The following is a 23,581-nucleotide window of genomic DNA, read 5'->3' as shown; positions in this document are numbered from 1 at the left end:
TGGCGGCAAACTCACTGCTTGCATGGTAAGACCCACAACTCGGCTTTCGTACTCTGCTTCCAGATACAGCCTACACATTTGTTCCATCTGGCCAACAGCAGTGAGCCCCACCCTGCACTCCTCCTGCTCCCGGCTCTTTCCCGGCTTGAAGCTTGAACCCTCTTGGTTCCCTTTAAATAAAAGCTTGACCAGAATTCCCACCTTCTGCTCGAGTCCCTTGCACTTGACCACCTGTGCCAGACAAGCCTTTTCCGCAGACCCACCCTTGTCTTGTAAGGCTTCTGATGGCAGAAACTTGCTATGTGAGGTACTCACACCCTGATCCCCTGCAGGACCCAGCACCGGGCCTGCGACTGCATTAGAAACAGAAAATGTCTGTTGTAGTGTTACGGAAACGACAGGCCAGCCAAGAACAAGCACCACTCAGAGGGTTGGAGTACTCAGATTTATTACGCCAGTGGGCTCAAGAGGGACTTTTGCTCCGAAGCTCTGAGCACCTCCAAGACGTGTGCATGAGGTTTTATAGGGTTAATTACAAGCTTGGGGTATTCGGCCAATAGGCACGGAACAGCTGTAGCAGCACCATTATCACAAAAGCAGAGGCAGGGAGGCAGCAGACCGACATTCCAAGGCCAGATATGTCTCTCTGAAAATCCAGCTGGCTAGCAAAAAAAATGAGCAGGGAATCAGCAAACCGACACTTATTAACTTAGATTTACGAGTAGGCCCAGCCTGGCTTTTCCTTCACAGTAGCTGACAGTGCACATATTGGTCTCTTGCAAACACTGATGTGTAACAAAATACCTTAGATTTTTTCCTGTAGAGATGACGGGGTTGGATAATGTAAGGATCACCTCCAACAGGGTCTCCAAAGTCCCCATCTGTGTTACTTTAAATCTACTTTCATGAACCATAAACAGCACTTAGCTCACAAAACTATTAGTAATTTTAGGGGCCTATTTTTTAAAAACCAACTTAATCAAGGAGAGATTTTTATTTATTGTTCTAAAGTTGAGTTAAATGTTTAATTAAATTTTAAAAAATAGTTGTGAAGGCTTAGTTAGGAAGATAAAATAAAAATTTAATAGACCTGGAGAAGGTAGAGAGGGATATCTTTTATTCATAAATGTAGTGATTAAAACACTTAAAAACAGAAGCAAGAAAGAAAAACAAAGCTCAGATAGAAAAAAGCATCCTCAAAGCACTTATCAGGGGAGGTAGCAGACACTCTGAGCATCACTCAGATGCTCGGGAAACAGCACGCATCTAAACTCCAAACGATCTCAGCCCTTGGTATTCGGGTGGCCCGGTGCAGACACACCCTGAATCATACACAGCTTCAGAGAAGAGCTCCCAGACACTCATTTTATCATGATTTACTCTCAGAGGGGCTGCTGCAACCCACAGGAACCTTCTGTGTCCTGAGCCGAGGCACAAGGGACAGAAAGAGATGACGTTTTCTCACCGTTTCTCTCTGCTTTACAATCCGGAAAACCCTCTACCAAAGCACTCACGTCCCCGGGAGAGGATCTGGTGAGCAGGCAAACTACAGACCAGTCAAGACCGTGTGGGTCAGGAAGGGCAGTGGTCTGGGGTCAGTGCCCAGCGGTCGCCCTCCACACCAGAGCAAGGCAGTGCTCTTCCTGCGTCGGCCCAATTGGGGCGGCTCCTCTGGTCCTGCAGTGGATGCTCCGAAGGTCCCCCAGGAAGGCTGCACCCTGGAGCGAGTCCAGGGTGCACTCAGCATGGCTCACACATGGGCCGGGCCGGGCTACTCCTGCAGGAGGCTCCTGGAGACCAGCATGCGCATCACCTCATTGCTGCCTGCAGGCGGGGGGAGAGGGGAGTGGTGATGCAGGGCTCAGCAGCGGCCAGGCCCAGAGGCGGGCGGCCCACCGGGGGAAGGATAGTGTCGTCGTTACCAGATCCTCCAGAATACATCAAGGCCAGGGAGGGAGGGAAATTTACTTCTGAAAAACCTCCCCTGATGGTAAAAATGCTTATATTAGGTTAGAAAACAAACTCCAAACCAAAAATAAAACGCAGCACATGTAACAGTACACATACTTTAATTCTATTTTTTTTAAATGTATCTACAAAACCACAGAAAAAGTCCAAAAGAAGATATTTTTGGACTTAAATATAAAAGGAGCCCAAAATATTAATTCATGTCAAACATGAACGGTCTTTTTCTTTTCTAAGATTTCCTATGTTTATACGTTTTCAACAATAAATACACCAACATCTTTGGTAACCAGAAAACTGGATTTTAAAACATTTTCCCTGACAGGAGGGGGTCAGCTGCCCGCTTCATCTGTACAGCAGCTTCCTGTGACTCTAATAATCAGATCTGAAATTTCCCATTTATCCCGTAGCAAAGTCCCCAGTGAACAAGTGACAAAGATGAGCGCCCCTAGTCTTCTACAAGCGGGTGACGGTGGGGCCGTTTACTCCAACAGGGTTGAGAGACAGAGTCAGAAGAAAGTGAGGGTCCCTGCGCTCACCGGCACGGGGTGAGAGGGTGACTATTACTGCAGTAACAGAAGGAAGCACAGTCAGCGCCCGCGAGGGCAAGGTCTGTGGCAGAGGGTAGACGCCGGCTCTGAGAGGCCTGCACTCTGGCTGTGACACCAGGGGTGGGTCTGAGTGTGGCCCCACACAGGCCGCGGCAGCCTCAGTGAACACTCGTCAGAGGTGCAGATTCCCAGGCCCCACCGCCCGTGGAGGCAGACGCCGGGGGTCAGGCCCACAGCCCACGCTCACCAGCCCTCCCAGGGCTCTGATGAGAGCCCAGGTTTGGGTGGGTGCCTGGGAAGTGGCAGGAAGGCGGAGGCTCGGGTGTCTCTGCCGCCCCCCATCTGCCTTCACTGAAAGCTGCTTCCACAACCTTGGCCCCACCTGCTTTTGCTGCAGTGTCTCGACCCCAGCTCCCTACTAGCAGGAACAACAGTCACATGACTTCAAGACCCGAAAACCGGCATGGCGGGGAGAAGGCACGCGGAGCCTGACTCCGGCAGCTCACACGCCTCCTGCCTGAGTGTCCGCGAGGACCAGGAAGATGGCCGTGTGACGGTGTATTTACTGAAAGACCCACCGGCAATGCTGGCGGCCAACCTGCAGGGCTGCAGATCACCCGGGCTCAGGTCTGCCCTTCAGATTACTGTACAGAGGTTCTGGGGCCCCAAGGGCCTAGCGTTTCGTAACAGTGAAGAGCAGTCCCTGCTGCAGTTTCCAAAATGCTTCTCAGCCTGAGCCTCCAGAAATGAGGCGGAGAGCAGAAGTGGGGTCTCCAGTGACCAGCCCGCGGCGACAGGGCAGGGCGTCCTGACCCCAGGCCGGCCCAGGAGGAAAGAGGAAGGAGGCAGACAGACGGAGCCCAGTCAGCTGGAGGGGGAGGGATGGCTGGGATGGAAGGCCAGGAACCGCCTCGCCGCCTTTACCTTCGAGGATCTGATGGACCCTGGTGTCCCGCACGTACTGCTGAACCACGTAGTCCTTCAGGTAGCCGTAGCCCCCGTGCATCTGCAGTGCCTGGTTGCAGATCTGCAGGGAGACGGGAGTGAGTCAGCCTCACCCCCCTCACCTCCAGGAGGGATCCTCCCCACACAGCCCCCACCCGGGCAGCTGCTGCAAACCAACGTGAGGAGCCCCCTGCAGGGAGAACCCTGGCCCCGAGGGGCTCCGGACCAGGGATGCTCGCTTTCTGGGCCCGGGGCCCGCCGGACAGAGACTCAGAGACCTCAGCCCTCCCTGCCTGCTGTCTGTGGGGGGCTGCCACAGCCATCCAGCTGGGAGTCCACCAAGCAGCAAATGCCGCCTCGATGCGGAAACAGCTTGGCTCTGTACACGGCACACACAGCAGAGTCTGTGTTCGAGCAAGACGCATGGGGCTGCTCTGAGCCCTCTCCCGAGGCAGCGTCTCACGGAGCACACAGACAACCGGACGTGCAATGGCAGGCAGCAGGTGGGGAGCCAGCTTGAGAGCTCCCACAAGGCCTCCCGTGAGAACTGAGCTCCCAGGAGCCGACGTGTGGCTCTCCACCTCCCTGGCCACCCAGGAGAGCCCGAGCCCACAGGCACTTACGGCGAAGCATTCATCAGTTGCAAAGAGCTTGGCCATGGAGCACAGGGCCACCGCGTCCTCCCGCTCCTCCTGCAGAGCTACTGCCGCACTGCGGATCATCATCCGCGAGGCCACCAGCCTGGTCGCCATGTCAGCCAGCTTGAACTGCAGGTACTGCAGCGGTGGAGGGGGTAGGGGTGTGGCGTCAGACCAGACAGACCAGCACCTTGCCTGGCCCCGGATGCTACGCAGGTACCTGCTCTAAGTGACCCCGGCTCCACCCCCGCCCCGCCCCACTGCCGTGGTGGTGCCAGGTGACACCAATGACAGCCGCAAGCCTGTAGGCTGGAGCAGTGACAAGCCCTGAGGCAGGGCCATGTGGAGTGTCCCCCACCCCATACAGTGCAGGTGAGGGAGACCAGAAACTGGGGCGGCAGCGCCACCTACTTGAACCCAAGAGGAAGGCCTCTAACCTGCTGAATTGTTAGAATCAAGTAAAAAAGCTTTGGCAGAGGAACGAAGGAAGGTCTCGGCTACTCAAATGCACCGGTAGAGGAACAACTCTGTCAAGCACCAGAAGAATCACCGTGACACTCGGTGTCATAAGAGGCAGATGACAGTTTTCCAGAAACCAAATTTAAGTCACGGGATACTGGGAGCAAATGGATGGAGAATCCAAAATTGCTGTCATGAAGAAACTCAACGAACTACAAGAAAATTCCAAAAGGCAGGTCAGTGAGCTCAGGAATAAAACTAATGAACAGAAGGAAGACTTTATCAGAGACTGAAACGCTAAAAAAGAACCAAGCCAAAATTCTGGAGCTGGGGAACTCCACAAGTGAGGTGGAGAATGCGATAGAAAGCACGGCGAGGAGAGCAGACCATGCAGAAGAGAGTCGGTGAGCTCAGAGACAGAATCTAGATAAGACTCAGGGAGAAGAGGAGAGACAGCCAAGATCTAAGAATAGGAAACCCTATGAGCGCCATCCCAGTCCATTGGGAAAAGCGACATACGATGGTGGATCTCCCAGGAGAGGAGGGGGAAGGGTGCAGAGAGCTCACTGAAAGAAACAACAGCTGAGAACGTCCCGGACCTGGGGAAGGAACTGGACAGACAAGCCCACGAAGCTAAGAGAACACCTAATTATCTCGACGCAAAGAGATCTTCTCCAAGACGCATGATGTTAAAACTGTCCAAAGTCAATGACAAAGAAAAAATTTTAAAGGCAGCCAGGAACAACTCACTGAGGTGACAAGCAGACTTCTCAGGAGAAAATCGACAGACCAGGAGAGAGCAGAACGACAGACACAAAATATTCAAAGATAAACAACAAAGTTACCCTTCAGACATGAAGGGGAGATAAAGGCTTTCCCAGGCAAACAAAAGCTTAGGAGTTCAGCACCACTAGATCTGTGTGGAATGTGGAACGTGGAACATGGAAACGTGGAAAGGAGCTCTTCTACATGAAACAAAAGGGCAGAAGTACCAAACTCTGAGTAAGGTGACAGACAAAATCAGAGCACTGCAGGATAAAAAGCCTTGCCAATTTGGTAACAAAAGCACATGAAGAGGGTAATTTGAGGCAAGCCATAAAAGGGGAAAGAGGAGAGTGGGCCTGCACAGGCAAAAGAAGATGCTATCAGCAGAAAAAGGACCACTCTCTACAAGACATCTGATACAGACTTCATGGTACACACAAAACAGAAACCTAGAATACAAACATGAAACAAAAAAAGAGGAAACTGAAAAAAAATCAGAGGAAACCACTAAACCAAAAAAGGCAGACAGAAACACCAGGAAAAAGAAACAACGGAGACATTGAGCAACCAAAAACCAAAAGATGAAACGGTAGCACCACCACCTCATCTACCAGTCATTGCCCCACATGTAAATGGACTGAATTCACTGTTCAAAAGACAGAGTGGCAGATGGACTGAAAAACAAAACAAAAAAAGCTCCAGGGGACTCATCCCAGCTCTACAGACAAACATGGGCTCAAAGCGAAGGCAGGGAATTTGATTCCCCAAGCAAATGGCAGCCAAAAGAAAGGAGGGGCAGCCACATTCATATCAGACAAAAGAGACTTCAAGCCAGAAAAGGTAACAAGAGGCAAGGATGGCAGTCTCTAATGATAAAGGGGACAATTCACCAAGAAGACACAACAGTTAGTAATACAGATGCACCTAACATGGGGCATCAACACATAAAAACAACTCTTAACAGACCTATGGGGAGAAACTGACAGCAACACAGTAACGGTGGGGGACTTTAACACCCACTCACAACACGGACAGCTCCTTGAGACAGAGAGTCAAGTAGGAAACACCGGCCTTAAAAGAAACACTACACCCGATGACTTAACACATACACAGAGGACATACCACCCAAGAGCAGCAGAATACACATTCTTCTCCAAGTGCACATGGAACTTTCTCACAGACAGACCATATACTGGGACACAAGTTAAGTCTCAGTAAATTTAAGAAGATGGAAATCATTATTAAGCATCTTTTCTGAAAGTAGAAATCAACTACAAGAGGGAAGCAGGAAAAATCATAAACGTACTACTGAGCAACTCCTGGGTCAATAAATAAAGGAGAATCAAAAACTACCTTTAGACAAATGAAAATGCAACAGACCCAGATTTATGGGACGCAGCAAGAGGGTACAAAGAAGGAATTCTACAGAGTACAGGCAATCTCAAAAAACAAGAAAAGACTCAAACACGCTCGTCTTATACCTAAAGGAACTAGAAAAAGAGAACAAACGAAGCTCAAAGTCAGTAAAAGGAAGAAAATAATAAAAATCAAAGCAGAAATAAATGAAATACAGATTAAAAAGACAATGGGAAGATCAATGATAAAGAGCCGATTCTTTGAAAAGAGACACAAAACTGACAGAACTTCTGCTAGACTAAGAAAAAAAGAGACAAGTTTCAAATATATAAAATCAGAAATGAAGATGTTACAACTGGAACCACAAAAATACAAAGATTGTTAAGAAACTACAAGGAATAGCTGTACACCAACAAACTGGACAATTGGAAAGAAACAGAAATCCATGATTCTTTGACTCATACAACTTCCCGAGACTGAGTCATGAAGTGGAAAACCTAAACAGACTGATCACCAGTAAGGAGATTGAAACAGCCGTCAAAAACCTTCCCAGAAAACAAAAGCCCAGGACCAGATGGCTTCACTGGTGAATTCTACCAAACATTCAAACAAAACCTAAAGCTAATCCTCAAATTCTTCCAAGAAACTGAAGCAGGGAAAGATTCCTAACTCATTTTTCAAGGCAAACATGACCCTGACACCGACACCAGTCAAGAACAATGCAAAAAGCAAAACTATAGTCCAATGTCTCTGATGAACACAGATGCAAAAACCTCTACAAAATGGTAAGGATCACACATCATGATCATGTGGTGTTTATTCCAGGGATGCAAGGATGGTTCAACATCTGCACAGCACCAACATGATACGCCACACTAGAAAAACGAAGGCTAAAAATCATGGTCATCTCAATAGATGCAGAAAGAGCATTTGACAAGATTCAACATCCATTTATGATTAAAAAAAACAAACAAACAAAACCTCTCAATAAAACAGGTAGACAAGGAACCTTAACATAAGAAAGGCCATAAATGACAAAACCACAGCTAACAGCACACTCAACAGTGAAAACCTGAGAGCTATCCCTCCAAAATCAGGAACAGGACAAGGACGCTCACTCTCAACACTCCTATTTGGCACAGTACTCGAAGTCCTAGCCAGAGGAGTTAGGCAAGAACAAGAAATAAAGGGCATCTTAAGGAAGAAGTAGAGCTGTCACTATTTGTGGATGACATGAGTTTATATGCAAAACATCCTAAAGACTCCACCAAAAAACTATTAGAAATAGTAAATAAATACGGTAAAGATTCAGGGCACAAAATCAAAATACAAAAGTCTGTGCACTTCTCACACTACAATGAACCAGCAGAAAGACAAAGTAGGAAAACAATACCATTTACAACAAAATGAATAAAATACCTAAGAAAAAATTTAACTGAGAACATGAAGACCTGTACCCTGAAAACTAAGACACTGTTGAAAGAAACTGAAGACACAAAAAAAAAAAAAATGGAAAGACATCCTGTGCCCATGGACTAGAAGAATTAACATTGTTAAAGTGTTTAAATTACCTACAGATTATCTGCGATCCCTATCAAAATCCCAACATTTTTCAAAGAAACAGAACCCTCCAAAATCCTACAATTTGTATGGAACCACAAAAGACCCTGAGCAGCCATACTAATCCTGAGAAAAAAAATAACTGGAGATATCATATGCCCTAATTTCAAACTGTACTATAAAGTCACAGTAATCAAAACAGCATGGTATTTGAAGAAAAACAGACTCAGATCAATGGAACAGAACTGAGAGCCCAAGAAAAAAACCCACACATTTATGGACAACTAATTTATGACAAAGGGGCCAAGAACATACAATGGAAAAAGAACAGTTACTTCAATAAACGGTTTGGCACACCTGGACAGCCACATCAAAGAATGAAACTGGACCCCTACCTTACACCATACAGAAAAATTAACTCAAAATGGATTAAAAACTGAATGTAAGACCTGAAAGTATAAAACTTCTAAAAGAAAACATAGACAGTATGCCCTCTGATATTAGTCTTGGCAATTTATTTTTTAAAATCTGTCTTCTCAGCAAGGGAAACAGAAGCAAAAATAAACAAGTGGGATTATATCAAACTAAAAAGCTTCTGCACAGCAAAGAAATCTATCAACAAAATGAAAAGACAACCTACTGAAGAGGAGAAGATACTTGCAGATCCCTTATCTAATAAGGCATAACACCCAAAATACAAAGAACATGAGCAACTCAACAGCAAAACACCAAAGTAACCTGATGAAAAAGTGGGCAGAGAAGCTGAACAGACACTTCCCAAAGAAGTCACACAAATGGCCGACAGACATACGAAAAGATGCTCAACATCATTAATTATTAGGGAAATACAAATCAAAACCACAATGAGCTATCACCTCACTCCCGTAAGAATGTCTATAATCAAAAAGAAACAACAAGCACTGGCAAGGACATGGACAAAAGGGAGCCCCCGTACACTGTTAGTGGGAATGTAAATTGGGGCAGCCACCATGGAAAACAGTATGGAGATTCCTCAAAAATGTAAGACTAGAACTACTGTAAGATCCAGTTCCACTTCTGGGTATTTTCCCAAATAATATGAAGACATTAATTCAAAAAGACACATGCACCCCTATGTTCATTGCAGTGTTATTTACAATAGCCAAGACATGGAAGCAACATGGGTGCCCATCAACAGATGACTGGACAAAAAAGCTGTGGTGTATTTATACAATGGAATATTACTCAGCCATAAAAAAGAATGAAATCTTGCCATTTGTGACAACATGGGTGGACCTAGAGGGTATTATGCTAAGTGAAGTAAGTAAGACGGAGAAAGACAAATACCATATGATTTCACTTGTATGTAGAATCTGGAAAACGCAAAATAAATTAACACACAAAATGAAACAAAAACACATAAACATAGAGAACAGATTGGTTACCAGAGAGGAAAAGGGCTGGAGGGAGGGTGAAATTGGTGAAGGGGGTCAACTGCATGGTGACGGATGGAAATCAGATTTCTGATGGTAAGCTCCTTGTAGTGTATCCAGAAGTCAAATTACAATGCTGTACACACGATTATATAATGTTATAAACCAGTGTTACTTCAATAAAGAAAAAAAAAATTGGAACACAAATAAGCAAAATAAAAAAGGGAAATCATTCTAATCCCACCCCCTCGAAATAATTACTTTTTGCAATTTCAGAGACATCTCTGAGAATGTTTCATTAATATTTATACATAATATATTTTGTTTAAAAAAAACAAAAAGGAAACTGCACTCTTCCAAAATGTCACGCTTTTTTTTTGCCAGGTAATACATCACAAATCTTTCCATGACTATAAATAAAAATTATTCAAAAAGTTGTTGACAGAAATGGAGCACAATTTCTGGCTAAGACGAGGACAGAATCCACAAGAGACATGAGGGCCTCCCTGCCCTGGAGAACGTTCTAGAGATGGCAGTAAATGCGGGAGCCCTGGGATGTCACCTGGTTATTGGCCAGAGGCGCTCCAAACTGCTTCCGGATCTTGAGGTGGTCTCGAGCAAGGATGACCGAGGCGTGAGCAGCGCCCAGGGAGCAGGACGCTAGGAAGGAAGACATTGAAGTGTCAGGGGGAGTTTGAGGCCGGTGCCGCCTGACCCGCCCACCCCCCGGGTCCCTGGGGCCCTCACCAATGTTGACCCTTCCTCCATTCAGTCCTTGCATGGCAATGAGGAAGCCCTGGCCCTCGGCCCCAATTCTGTTGGCCACGGGTACAGCACAGTCTTCAAAGATCACCGCTCGGGTTGGCTGGGAGTTCCACCCCATCTGGAAAATCAGGGCTGTGGCTGCGGACAGTTCAGCACCCAGGGCAGCACCCTCTGCTGGGAGGGCCGGAGATATGCAGGTTCTGCTGCCCTGGACTCAGACCCTTGAGAACTTAAACTGAGGAAAGATACAAGGTCACACTTAAGTTATCTGTCAACTTGGACAGGTTTTTTTTTTTCAGCTAAACATTTTTAAACATATTAAGGGCATCTACCTCCTAATGTCTCATCCTCTACCAGACTAGCCTATCCCCAGACATTTCTCACAGTGTCCTTCAGGTCTGGGGCAGGACTGTCCTTATGTTTAGTGCTTCTATGAGATCCTTCTATATAAAACTGATCATGTAAGGATTACTAGCAGTGCTTGCCCTTCTACAAGGACAGCATGAGGACAATCACTAATGGCAGCCACGTGTGTCCTCCTAAGACGCTGCTGTTAACACGAGGCCTTCAGTACCGACCCCCATGGTGCATGGCACCAGCTCACGGGAGCCAAGGACACACGTGGTTCCTGGCGTGGCTTTCAGGGATGTCACCCCGTGGCCTGGGATCATCCCCAGGGGGAGAACAGACACCAGAGAGCGGCTCAGGCTGCACACAAGGATGCCCCTAAATCAGTCACCGGTGCATACCTAGGATGCAGCCCAGGCCATGGAAGTCGCCACCCGACTCTTTGTCCCTGACAAGTCATCGGGCTTCTCAGTGGCTGCGCTCCCTCGAGTGAGGGGCTGCACCAGAAAGCCAGCACAGCCCCTTTCTCCAGACCAAGTCTTACCCAGATGTTTCGCACTCAAGTCAGTGATGGCCCTGCATCGCCTCCTCCGGGAGCCCCGAGGCTCCAGGCAAGTCTGAGGTTGATGGGGCAGGTTCTGGAAAGCACAGGACCCGTCCCGACAGCTCCGGACACCTTTTGTCACCCTCACATCCTGACGGAGAACCGTCAGTGGCTCCCCACGGGGGGAGAGGCACTCACCTCCACAGCCTCGAGTCAGGTCTCCCCACACTGGCCACCCTTCCCCCTTCTCCCAGTCGGTCACCCTAGACCCTCCGCTCTACTCAGATAGGGCTGTGGATTGTGCAATGGGTTTTTAAACCTGAACTCCTGCTGACACTGTTCCCTCCCCAGGACACCCCTAGCCTGGCCCTGTCAAAGCCCAGCTTCAGTAAAGCCTCCTGAGGTCATTCCAGTCACCCAAGCTTATGTGGCCCTGCTGTCCTCTAGGCTCCCAGGATCCCCCTCACAGCCTGAACCCTCCCAGGCCTGGCCTGTCTGGTGCCCCCTGAATTTGTCCCCCAACTGGAACTCACACGTCTGAACGGAACAGCAAGTGCAGACCTACAGGGGCTGCTGCCTCCTCACCCACCTGTGAACCCCCTCCTCACCTGCGCAGGGAGGGGCCCTGGGAAGCTGTGCCCCAGAGAACTGACACCTCCTCCCTCCTGAAGCCCCGCACCAGAACCCTGACCAGGAGCCCCGTCTGTCTTCTGTACCCCAATCATCTTCACTGCCGCCCAGAGTCTGGCATCCACCCTTGAGAAAGACTCACTCTCCTCCCAGAACCTTTACCAGTGAGATCCTAGACAGAGTGGCTCCCCCTACACTCCCTGAAGTCGCTGCTCAACTGGGGGCATCGAGCTCTCAGCCACACCACGTGGCCGTGCACCTGCAAGGCCCACCCCCTTCTCTGGCTCACCCCCTACCGCTCTCTCTGCACGACCATCAGCCATGCTGTGGTGGGGCTTCTTCCAACGGTCTGATCCCGCCCCCACGTCAGGCCCCTCGTGCCTCCAACACTGCAGTGCGTCCTGAATGTCACGACCTCAGAGTCCACCTTGCCCAGGGCAGCTCCCCTCGGTCACACTGCACCCCGCCCTACCCCCCAGCCCTGCAGCTTTGCCAAAGGCGCACTGTTCTGTAATGACACCATATTCTATTTCATATGCTGCTGTCGAAACCCTAACTGAAGCAACAGCCTCGAAGGCAGGCGGCCAGCATGGAACCTGTTTCCCGAAATTGAGCAGAGGGTGGTCTGGCAGAAGGAAGAGACTCCCAGCCCCGTCCAGAGCGCTCACCTTCTTCTCCTTCTTGCCGAAGCTGAGGCCAGGGGCCCCCTTCTCAACAACCACGCAGGAGATGCCTTTGGGGCCTGGCCCTCCTGTTCGGCACATGACCACGTAGGTGTCCGCTTCGCCTCCACCACTGATGAAGGCCTGGGGGGTGGAGAGGGGAAAACCACCAGGCCCCTGACAACCGTGAGAAACTAAGGACGGCCGACAGGAGCCTGCACTGGTGGGGGCAGGGCCGAGCCAAGGAGACACGACAAGGACAGAAGGAATGAAACTAACTGGACTCCGGTCAGAAGAGAACCAGGGAAGGCCAACACAGGGAAGCAGGTCTGAGGTTCCTTCTCCAGCGTGCAAAGCCCTCTGGGAACATTCGCTCGCAGACACAGGGTCCAGGCCGTGGCGGCAGGACGGGGGACAGCCTCCGAGCTGCTCCAGGAGGGCAGGGGGACGGCATGCTCATACCTTGGTGCCATTGAGGACGTAATGATCTCCTTGTCGCTTGGCTGAGGTCAAGAGGGAGGCGGCATCACTCCCGCTCCCTAAGGCAGGGAGCAAAGGAGGCAGAGGTGGTGGTGGGGACACCAGGGAAGCTAAGGGAGCCCCGCAAGGCTCCACCCCCTAAGGACCTTCCCTACAGCAAACACCTCAGAGTCTGACACTTAAAAGTCCAGATGCCAGAATGACCTGTCTCTCCTTGGTGAAAACTGCGCATGGATTCCGCCCCATCACACTAGTTTGCAGGCAGCCTCCCACAAGGGGAATCTGGTCTGCAGCCTGGGAAGTCTCTGCCCCAGAGACCTCTTAGTCTCATGACACCAGGTCACGGGAATGAGGTGCTCAAGCCCCAGCTTCTCAGTCAGCAGTAGGTAAACATGCTTCCCAAGGGCCCTACTGAGCCGGCACGCTCGCTGAGCTCCCGTGAGGGGCACCTCCCGCTAAACCTCGCTCACTGCAGGCAAACCCACCTGGTTCGGTAAGGCAGTAGGAAGCAAACTTCTCCATGGCACAGAGTGGGGGGCAGAATCTGTGCCTCTGCTCCTCGCTTCCAAAAGCATCAATCATCCAGGCACACATGCTGACAGGGACACCAAGAAAAGACATCGAAAAAGACAAAGACAGAAGTGACAAGGGAACATGAGGGGAGGTGACGTGGAAAGAGCACAGGCAGCCAAGTAGAGTGACGCAGAAGAGAGAATGGGAGTGTCCATCTTTAGAGCAGAGGCCTGGATTGACACATGTTCCTGGGACACGTGCTCCCCAGAGCCACCCAGGGCCAAGCTTTTCTCATCTGGATGCTGTTCGTGCTGCCTCTAGTTAGGTTAACTGAGCTCCCCAAAAGCCAACCAGGCATATGTACTTTCCCATTTTACTGCAGGTTCCATCGTTGGGTTGAGGAAGAGGGGGACAGGCCCTGACCACTCTACTGGAAAAGTCTGTTTGGCTCCAGGTCAACCTGGAATTTGGGAGAAGGCCAGCATTCTCTACATACGAAATGACAGATTCAAGTCCAACAGGCAGCAGCAGACTTAGTGTGAGCTTTTAAAAGTCTAGTTCTTCAAGGACAGCCAACCTGAAAAGAGAAATCTTTTCCCTGCTTGTATAAAATTCCTCCGTCAACCCACACGAGTATTTCACGGTGCTTCCCGAGCTTGGTCACTCACTTGTGGATGCTTATATAGGCGGTGGTGCTCGTGCAGCCGGTGGCCAAGGCCTCAAAGATGACAGAGGCATCGAGGCGTGACAGTCCAGACCCTCCTACATCTGTGCGCATGTAGACCCCCCCAAAGCCCAGCTGGGCTGCCTTCCGCATCACGTCCACTGGGAACAGCTCCTACGTACACAGACAGCGGGGTCATCGGTAAGTGACCCAGAGGCAGACTTCTCTGTGGAGAGCACGAGGAGGGGTTAAGACATCTGCCTTGGGGGAGGGTGGGGGTTCTCTGAACTCAGTGTCTCTCCGGTCGTCTGCACAGTGGTGTCAGTCACAGCACACCCTGTAGGGACTGGCCTTCTGGCATTAGGGTTTCTTTTTATCACCAACAGAACTGCCTTGGTTTTAGAATGTCCAAATCTCTGTATAACTAAAAACAAACAAACGGAATCTACAGGATGAGAGGGGTGCCGTCTAGAAGAGGAAGCACGCCATTCCTGGAACCCACCTTCCCACTCAGGGCTCTAAGGGGAGGAGACACGCTGGACAGTCAGACCACAAGCAGATGAAGACAGGGTCACTGCGCAAGGCACCTGTGCGAAAGTCCGGCACAGGAAACTCGTACCTTCTGGTCCCACTCTGCTGTGTGTGGAGCCATCTCCCGGGCAGCAAAGTTGAAAGCCACCTTCTGAAACTCTTTCTGCTCTTCATTTAGTCCAATGGAAGCTGTGGGCAAGGCGGCACCTATTCAGAACGGGGGCAGGGGTCTGGGAGGAGGACCATGAGCAATAAGCACCATGAAGCTGGGACGGACAGTGGGTCTGCTGTGTCATTTCCCACCCAGAGTTCCACCTTCAGCACCCGGAGGACGGTGGGCAGCAACCACCCCTCTTCAGCTGGACGTGTCATCCCCCCGCCTTCCTTCTCTCCACTAGGCTGGCTGACTTCACTTATCTGTTACTTAGTCTTTCGTCTTTCTCTCCCCCTTCTCATACACCCACATTAGAAAAATAATAAACACACACTGACCCTCAAATTATGGTAAACATTTTTCCCTCTAGGATGTCCCACCTTTTCTGTATTGGCATCTGTGTACACCTGTCTGTCTCAACACATTCACTTCAAAGATCACTCAGGAAAGGAAGGTGCATGTAAGCTGAAGAGACACTTCTGTAATAAGGCTGTGCACTGGATGGTCAGTGGCGACACTGACAACGAGCCTACCAGTGTTGAAAACAGGGAGAAGGCCTTCCTGAATCTGTCTTCACCCAGCAGACTCAGAATTCTTAAAGCACTTCTCTCCTAACTACCAATGCCACGACTTTCGGTAATGCCTTCACTTCTAAGTCTAAGATACTTAAAAAGCTAAGGAAATGAACTGACTGATATCAATGGCAGGCAGTGAAGCTTCATCAACAGAAGTTTCTCTAGAACCTGAAACATTTTGTAAAAGACTACACTATAGAGAGAAGCAAGATGGCGGAGCAGAAGGATGCTTGTAGCTCACCCTCTCCCACAGATACACCAAAACTCACATCTACGGACCCACTCAGCCAACCAGAGCACCTGCCGAACTCCAACAGAACATCGCCCTCTTCGAAAGACAAAGACGCCAAAAATCTGGCAGGAGAGAGGGGAAAAAAGAAAGAAGAAAAAACAAAATAGTACGGGACTGGTCCGGTGGGGAGGGAGTGGCAAAGGAGAACTAGCGCTCCTTTGCTGGGTCTCCCCCCTCCAATGGAGAGGCCAACGGGACGGAGGGGGAGCCTCCGAGGCTCAGATCTGCCCCAAGCACCCCTTGACCAACAGAACTAAGTTAAACGGGCACAAAGTGTCCCTGCGAAACCCAGCCTGAGACGCGAGCCGGCAGCTGGGGCTGGGACAGGCTGCTTGAGCCGGGTAGGAGGACTAGGGCAGCTGCACTGAGGCAGCCCTGGCGGACTGCAGGGGGCTGCGTGCCGCGGCTGGGAGCAGAACAACCTTGTTCCCCCATAAATTGCGAAAAAAGCAAAGCAACAAGGCTGGTGTGCCAGTCCCGTACTATTTTATTTTTTCTTCTTTCTTTTTTCCCTCTCTCCTGCCAGATTTTGGGGGGAGGGGGTGCCATAGCCTTTGTTTCCTCAGACCGGCGGCGCCATTACTGGTGCTTCTCGCAAGAAGCGAGGTGGGGCGCAGCCACAGCCGCTGTGTCCTGTGTGTAGTGCTTGGGCAGAGGCGGGGCCGAGACCTGGATCCGCACCCTGGGGCTCCACAACCTCATAGGCAGGGCTGAGACTTGTTTACAGCCTGAGGTAGATAGGATCTTTCTGCCCTGGCACCTCAAGAACTCGAGCCACCAAGACAAACAAAGAGCTGAGATTTGGCACAGAGCAGGGGTGGGGCTGTTCCGTGGTCTTCCCCAAGCCCACCTATGGAGCACCGACCCGAGACAGAGCGGGCAGCTGCACAGACCAGCAGAGCGACTGGCGCCAGGAGAGGGCAGGCAGCCACCCGCCTTCCTGGCAAGAATGCAGCACCTAACCACAGTTCTGGGATGGGGGGCGATCTGCCCACCTGCCTCACCCAAGTGCAGCATCTGACTGTGGCATCAGGAGGGGGAGTGACCCACCCGCCCACTGGCCACAGTGCCAGAGAGATATGAGCAATATGAAGAAGCAGAGGAACCACTCCCAGTTAAAAGATCAAGAGAACCCCCCTGAAAGCACAATCAAGGAAATAGACACTGATGGCTATCACTACTCACAAAAGAACAGCTAGTGAACGTCTACCATGGAGCAGCACAGAGATGACAACAGTCCATTCACACAAAGGATAACCTAAGTGGTAATAATACAAACCTCTTAGTGTGTCACACAGCAACTCAAGAGTAAGCAAGGGGCCAAAAAACTAAGTAATATGAGAATCTTTGAATGCATCCAGAGTCGGAACCTAACTAGAGAATCAAACAGTTCTGAGAATCTGGCTATTCCAGGAATGCTTGGGAAGCGGCAGCAAATCATGTTAAAAGAGCACAGGACGACACGTTGGGTGTTCAAGCTCTGGGTCTGAAATTAACTCTAAACTTTCAGCAAATCAGGTTCCCTGCTAAACCTCAGTTATCCCACTACAGGGTGAGGGGACTGAACTAGATACCAAGCAAATTTCCTCACCTGTACAATGAGAAATTATATGTTATAATCTGTAACAATTTTCTTAAAAATTGTTTTCCACATTAAAATATGCAATGAAACAATGAGAAATCTTTGCTGATCACATTCATTGATCTGATATTCTAATATGCAGATACACTGAAAGGACAGTTTCCTCTAATTTTACTAATTAAAAAATAATTTCTCTGAAAAAGGTGAAAAGCTCCTGATTGGTTGAAGTTACACCACTAGCTACTGGAAATGCTGATATTTAACCTATTTGTTGCCAGAACAACTCCTTCTCTGCTCTGGTATCAACAAAGGTGACTCTGCTTACCAAAGTCCAAGCGCTAGGACAAGGTGGCACCCTGTGAGTGTTTTTAGGACACTGAGAAGAAACTGTCCTATACCTTAGTGTGCCCTACAGGTCTAGATGTTGAGCTAAGGGATTCACAGGCTATTGCACTGTTTATAAAAAAAAAAAAAAAAAAAAAAAAAAAAAAAACACCACCAAAACTGTCGTTTATTTAAAAAGTTTTTTTTGTTTTTTTTTTTGTTTTTTTTTTTTTTTTAAGATTTCAAAAGAAAAAAGGTGCTTGACAGCATCACAAAGCGGCTGGGTACCCCTTAGTCAGCCTAGGTCTCCATTACTCAAGTCCAAATTATTCGCCCAGTGCTGGAAAACATCTGTGTGAGCTCTGGCAGTTTCCCATCTGCAGTTAAGTTCCTGTTCTGCAGGAATATCAAGTGTTTCACAGCTATGAGTGTTGTTATAAAATGTATACACGTTAGCAAAATACTGCATTACCAGTTTCTGCTCATCAATCAAAATTGGCAACAGTCTTTCACTTTCTTACTACTACTACGATCCAGGGCTACGATTTTTAAAAAGCCAAACCCACGCGTTTCTGCAGCGAATCCAGTCTTTCTGTGAAAGCAGGATGGGTAACACGGCGCAGCTCCGGACAGTGAAACCAGCTGGTGGGACGTGCTACCGGGCCGGTAACGCTCCGAACAATTAAGGGGCAGCGTCAGCCGCAAGCACGGAGCCCGAGCCGCCAGCGTCCCACGTCCCTCCCACGGAGGCCCCGGAGAGGACGCGGCCCGGCGCCCTGGACCGGCCCACGCGGGGCAGTGAGGGCGTCGGGGCCGGCCAGGGGGACGGACCCCTGGGCACCCAGGCGAGCCTTACGGTCGATGCAGGAGACCAATGCCCGCCGGCCGCTCTCGGCGGCGGCCCGCACACCGGCGCGCAAAAAGCAGAGCCGCGCCCCGACACGCCAGCAGCTATCCCGCAGCATAGCTCCCTCACGCGCAGCTCGGGCTCTGGCGAAGATCTGAGGGCCCTGTACACCCGCCGGCCGGCCCAAGCGGCCGCACCGCGCGGCACGCTGGGAACTGTAGTGCGCGCCGCGCGGCACGCTGGGAATTGTAGTGGGTGCGGGGGGCTGCGTTACGACTCAGGGCGCCTACGCGAGGAGTCGGGACTACAACTCCCAGAGAACCCGGGGACGCGGCGCGCGCGGGGCGAGGGTGGTGGGTCAGTGAGCCCGGGAGCGCTGCGGGGCGGGCTGTGCGCGATGGGGGCGTAGGTAACGGGGGAGGAGTCCGCGGCTCGACCCTGGCTGTCTGCTGCTCGCTGGGACCCCGGCCGGCCGAGCGCAGCCCTCCGCCCGGCTCGCGCGGGCCTCTGGCGGACACAGTCGCACGAGGCGCTGTCGGGCGAGGGGGAGACCATGCCGAGACCCCGGAAGAGGCTGGCGGGGGCTGCTGGGCCAGGTGAGCTGCGCGTCGACTGCAGAAAGGCAGGACGTTTCCCCAGGCCTGTTTAGTGCCGGTGTATTCCGCCCCTGCGTGTGGGGAGAGACCTCGGGGGATTGTTTTTCGGTGCGATATTCCTAATTGCCCTCTATCTTCTCCACTCTACCCACCAAGCTCATGCCCAAGGCTCCTTCTGCTTGTTAGTTCTTTCAAGCAGTAGCTATTTGGTAAGCACAGAAGATCGGGATACAGGCTGGCACGTGCTGAGGCCGAGCGTGTACGGTTCCTGCTCTCAGGGGAAATGCAAACTTGAAAGGGCCTGGGAAACTGGATTGCTAGGGCTGTGCGGGCAGGGAGGAATCAGGGAACGCTCTGAGAAGGAAGAGGTTTTGAGTCCAGCCATAAAGACTGCAGAGCTTCTTGCAGGCAAGGAAAACGAGATGTCTTTTTTACATTCACAAGAATGAACGGCATTCTTAGTGGAGGAAGAGCAGGAGCAAAGCAACTAAAGGTGGAGAAAGTAATGGCAAGGGTTTCAGGTTGATGGTGTTTAGACACGTGCCTGTTACCTCCAGTGGGACCACTGGAAACTTGCAAGGCCCAGAGTACCAGACGTGGAGAATGATGGCTCATGTGGAGGCTGGACTCAGTCCAGAGGCGGGTAGGATGGTCATTAAGTGGGACTTCACATAGACCAGAGCGACAGGTCCTGATTGTATTGGATGTGTAATCTGGGACACATCCCGATGAAAGGGACATCTCATAGGTAATACACGTTAACGAAGTTACAGTTAGGGTCACACAGAGCTTAGGATTTGTCATATAGGGTAAAATATAATCTTTACAATGTTTACAAGGCTCTATGTGAACTGTTTTATTCGACTTCTCTTGGCACCTTCAAGGAGTAGAGAAGAGGCAGGCCACAGAGCACAGTGAGCAAGAACCAGAAGTCTGAGATGAAGATGGTAATAGGTGATATTTATTGAACACTTGTGAGTACACCAGGCTATTTAACCATCAAAACAAGTCCTCGGAGTGCATGTTCAGTCTCCTCGCTGGAGAGAGCAGCCGGAGCGAAGGCACAGGAGAGTGAGGGAGAGAAAGCACTCACTGACTGCTTAACAGTTGCGGGAGGTGTTCTTGCCCACTGAGCAGGTAATCCAGGAGACAGCCTGTGAGGAGGGCGTTCTTGTCCCGTTTTTGTAGGTGAGAAACCCGGGTTCAGCAGTTGAGGCGCTCCTGTTAGTAACTGACACATGCAGGATTTGAGTCCAGCACTGACTCCAAGGCATGTGCTCTCCTTACAAAAGAACATTCTCTCAGTCAAGCAAGACAGCTCTCTTCTTTTTGCCTCTATTGCAGACAAGAAGGGGCCAGAAGGAAAACGTGCCAAAACAGAGGCCCCAGGTGAGGCACTGGCCAAAGTGGAGAACTCCAGCCTTCAGAAGACTTCAGCCTCTAAAGACTGTGGGGAGAATCTAAGCAGGTACTGGCTGATGAAGTCAGAGCCAGAGAGCCGGCTGGAGAAAGGCGTAGATGTGAAGGTGAGGTCGGTGCCTGCCTCGAGTGCCATCACCAGCTTCTCTTGGAAGGGTAGGGAGAAGGCAGTAAGGAGTGAAAGCAGCAGGATTTGTTACCAACAGCTGTCTGTCCTGTGATCTCCCAGGGCAGGGGTTGGAGACTTTCTGTAGGAAGGTCAGATGTTGCTGTTGTAACTCTCCTCTTGTTACAAGAAGGGGGCCACAGACTACATGTGTCTGTGTTCTAATAAATGGTGTGGCCAGGTTCCACTGAAACTATGAACATAATCGGGCTTGTTGCTAGATCTGGCTTGAGGGCTGGGGTTTGCTAACCCTGATCTAGGCAGCAATCTTGGTTGCCTTTGTCTTGCCACCTGCCATGCTCCTAGGTGTCTGTCTCCCTGCCAGCAGCTGGTCTACATTCAGGGGACAAATGTGAATCAATCATCATAAGAGCCTGGAGAACACGTAGAGATAGTACAGAAGAGATACATATTTCAATGAGTGAATACGAATAACAAGAGGACTACTTTATCATTTGGGTATCCATTCAACTCATCTCCTTGAAGAGCAAGGATGAGGGGTAACATGAGGCTTACCTGCATCTGCCCAGTATGAGTGGCTCTGTAGAGCTGCTTTCCAGCAAACTACCTGCTTCCACTGCAGCCAGCAGCCCCTCAGTGTGGGGGAAGAAACTGTCTCCTCCCACGTGTTCTTAGCAGTTGGCCCAGGACTGTTGGGTGAGTGACTTGGTCTTCTCCTCGCCTAGTTCAGCATCGAGGACCTGAAAGCACAGCCCGAGCAGACGGCGTGCTGGGATGGCGTTCGCAACTACCAGGTGAGAGGGCGCGAGCCGGACCGCAGGCCCGGGGAGGTGAAAGCCTGCCTCCTCCTTGCGACTCTTTCAGCAGCAGGACCTCTTGGCCAAGCTCGCTGTTAACAGGTGTCTTCGCTGCTCTGGCTGCACGCGGCTTTCAAGTGCCGTGTTCTAGCCAGTGTCCCGATACGAGTCTGGGCACAGGGCAAGAAGTGAATTGAACTGGGGGGAGGCTGCAAAGGAAGTCTCACCTAATAAAAGCAGACGTGACTTCTGGGCTAGTCTCTTCCAGCCGGTGGGGAGGACAGTTCTGTTGTCTCCCCTGAACAGGCCCGGAACTTCCTCAGAGCCATGAAGCTGGAGGAAGCAGCCTTCTTCTACCACAGCAACTGCAGAGAGCCAGGCATCGCAGGACTCATGAAGGTCAGTCATACGGGGTTAGCTACGTGACAGAAAGAAGCGCGCCCTCCCCACCTGCTGTCGCAGGAGTGCGGAACGGGGCGGGCCTCCACTTCAGGCCCCACTGGCACAGACCTCTCCATTCACTCAAAAACAGGCCCAGTGGTAGCTCTTCCAGGCAAGGAGTTACCGGGATGAACCTGCCTGTAGGTGGAGAAACAGTGGCACCAACAGTCTTTAATACTGGTTTAGAACATACTTCTAAGGTTTTTGTCAAAGCAGGGCTGATTTCTCTGTGGTTACTTCCCGGTATCTGAGCCCTTGTTGGCTCAACAGCATGACAGGTGGGTGAGAACGGGCAGGGTAAGAAGTGACAGTTGGACTTGGATACTGGCCATGGAGCTGACTGTGCAGGTGAACGAAGACTTGGTTCTGGTTTCAGATTGTGAAGGAGGCTTACCCTGACCACACACAGTTTGAGAAGAACAGCCCTCATTATGATCCATCCAGCAAAGAGGACAACCCCAAATGGTCCATGGTAAAGACTACTGTTTTTCCTATTTCATGAGAGGGACAGGATGGACAGAGGGAGGAAGGAGGTCTGGGTGTCTTCAGGTCAGGGTACAGAGCGCAGCACGCTCCCTCGGGGGCTCCCTGACTGGAGGGAGGGACAGACCACGGGCAGCCAGGCCCACAGCACCTCCTGCAGGCAGCTGAGCCCCCCGGGCAGGCGAGCTGGACGAGTCCTCTTGCCCCTCCCACCGTCACGTAGGTGGATGTGCAGTTTGTACGGATGATGAAGCGTTTCATTCCCCTGGCTGAGCTCAGAACCCATCACCAAGCCCACAGAGCCACTGGTGGCCCCTTAAAAAACATGGCGCTCTTCACTCGCCAGAGACTCTCGGTCCAGCCACTGACCCGAGGTAAGAACGGCCCTTTCCTTTTGACCTGGGACTCCCCAGAGAAGTGGCTCTGTCCCGAGGGGCTCGGCGCAGCAGTGCTGGGCACACAGGGACACGCCTGGCTCAGCCACTGGAGAAATGCACCCCGCTTCCCTGTGGAGGGAGATGCCAGCCTCGTTCTTCCCTTCCTTCTCGCCCTTTTCCATAGAGGAGTTTGACTTCATTCTGAGCCTGGAGGAGGAGGAGCCGACTTAACTGACTGCTGTTGGACAGTACAGGGTGTGAGGCGCGCTCGCTGTGCTCCCCTGGGGTTGTGTCCAAGGGTGGGCTTGGTGTACTCTTCTCAATAAAACGTTAATGTCAAAGTTGGAAGCTGCTCTTTTACAGCAGCAGTGGGTGTGGTGGGACATCTCACGTCCCCTCAGCGAAACGCAGGGCTCCCCTGCCGCCCTGCACCACAGCACGTGCCCAGTGTGGGGCTCCATCTGGTGACGTCTGCTGAAATGACTCTGTTCTTCTGCCCCAGCCTTCCTCATCTGCCCCTCACGTATCTGGCCCCATCGGGGTTTAAACCAGCAGTTTCAGGACAAGTTGCCAGATGGGGTGAAACCAGAATTCCTTTCTCAGCCACGTGCTTGTCTACAACAGGCCTTGTTGTTTGCCAGGGGCCACAGACATAGAGACGGCAGGTGTCATGTGGGTCTGGGTGGGGGTCTCCCTGTGTGTGCAATGGGGCAGCGTAAGGAGAGACCACAGATCCTGGGGGACCAAGGGCACGTGCCTCCGAGCCCAGGGCCTGCTTT

General features: G+C 51.0%; 2 protein-coding genes across 8 annotated transcripts; one reads left to right on the top strand and one right to left on the bottom strand.

Moving 5' to 3' along the window:
* Positions 1-1,095: 1,095 nt before the first annotated feature.
* On the bottom strand, positions 1,096-18,778 carry ACAD8 (acyl-CoA dehydrogenase family member 8). 4 transcript variants are annotated; one of them, XM_074356971.1, is made up of 11 exons: positions 18,572-18,775; positions 14,877-14,977; positions 14,262-14,431; positions 13,566-13,675; positions 13,063-13,139; positions 12,607-12,744; positions 10,399-10,534; positions 10,214-10,311; positions 4,085-4,237; positions 3,441-3,543; positions 1,096-1,824 (listed from the first exon to the last, which is right to left on the bottom strand). In XM_074356971.1, exons 1-11 carry the CDS (start codon positions 18,678-18,680, stop codon positions 1,772-1,774), a joined length of 1,248 nt encoding a protein of 415 aa, XP_074213072.1. In that variant the 5' UTR covers positions 18,681-18,775; the 3' UTR covers positions 1,096-1,771. The 4 variants fall into 4 exon arrangements, with proteins under 4 accessions (XP_074213072.1, XP_074213071.1, XP_074213074.1 ...); XM_074356970.1 differs by lacking the exon at positions 1,096-1,824 and adding an exon at positions 2,051-3,324 and having other exon boundaries at positions 18,572-18,777; XM_074356973.1 differs by lacking the exons at positions 1,096-1,824; positions 18,572-18,775 and adding exons at positions 2,051-3,324; positions 18,282-18,560.
* Positions 18,779-18,918: 140 nt separating this feature from the next.
* Positions 18,919-23,143, top strand: THYN1 (thymocyte nuclear protein 1). Of its 4 annotated transcripts, XM_010950484.3 has the most exons (7): positions 18,925-19,158; positions 20,503-20,684; positions 21,430-21,498; positions 21,808-21,900; positions 22,319-22,414; positions 22,649-22,799; positions 22,987-23,143. In XM_010950484.3, exons 1-7 carry the CDS (start codon positions 19,116-19,118, stop codon positions 23,031-23,033), a joined length of 681 nt encoding a protein of 226 aa, XP_010948786.2. In that variant the 5' UTR covers positions 18,925-19,115; the 3' UTR covers positions 23,034-23,143. The 4 variants fall into 4 exon arrangements, with proteins under 4 accessions (XP_074213079.1, XP_010948786.2, XP_074213078.1 ...); XM_074356978.1 differs by having other exon boundaries at positions 18,919-19,158; positions 22,649-23,143; XM_074356979.1 differs by lacking the exon at positions 18,925-19,158 and having other exon boundaries at positions 20,097-20,684.
* The last annotated feature ends 438 nt before the right edge of the window (positions 23,144-23,581 follow it).

The sequence above is a fragment of the Camelus bactrianus genome, chromosome 33, assembly GCF_048773025.1.
Source record: "Camelus bactrianus isolate YW-2024 breed Bactrian camel chromosome 33, ASM4877302v1, whole genome shotgun sequence".
In the NCBI taxonomy this organism is placed as follows: domain Eukaryota; kingdom Metazoa; phylum Chordata; class Mammalia; order Artiodactyla; family Camelidae; genus Camelus; species Camelus bactrianus.
This window is presented reverse-complemented; position numbering and strand designations above follow the sequence as displayed.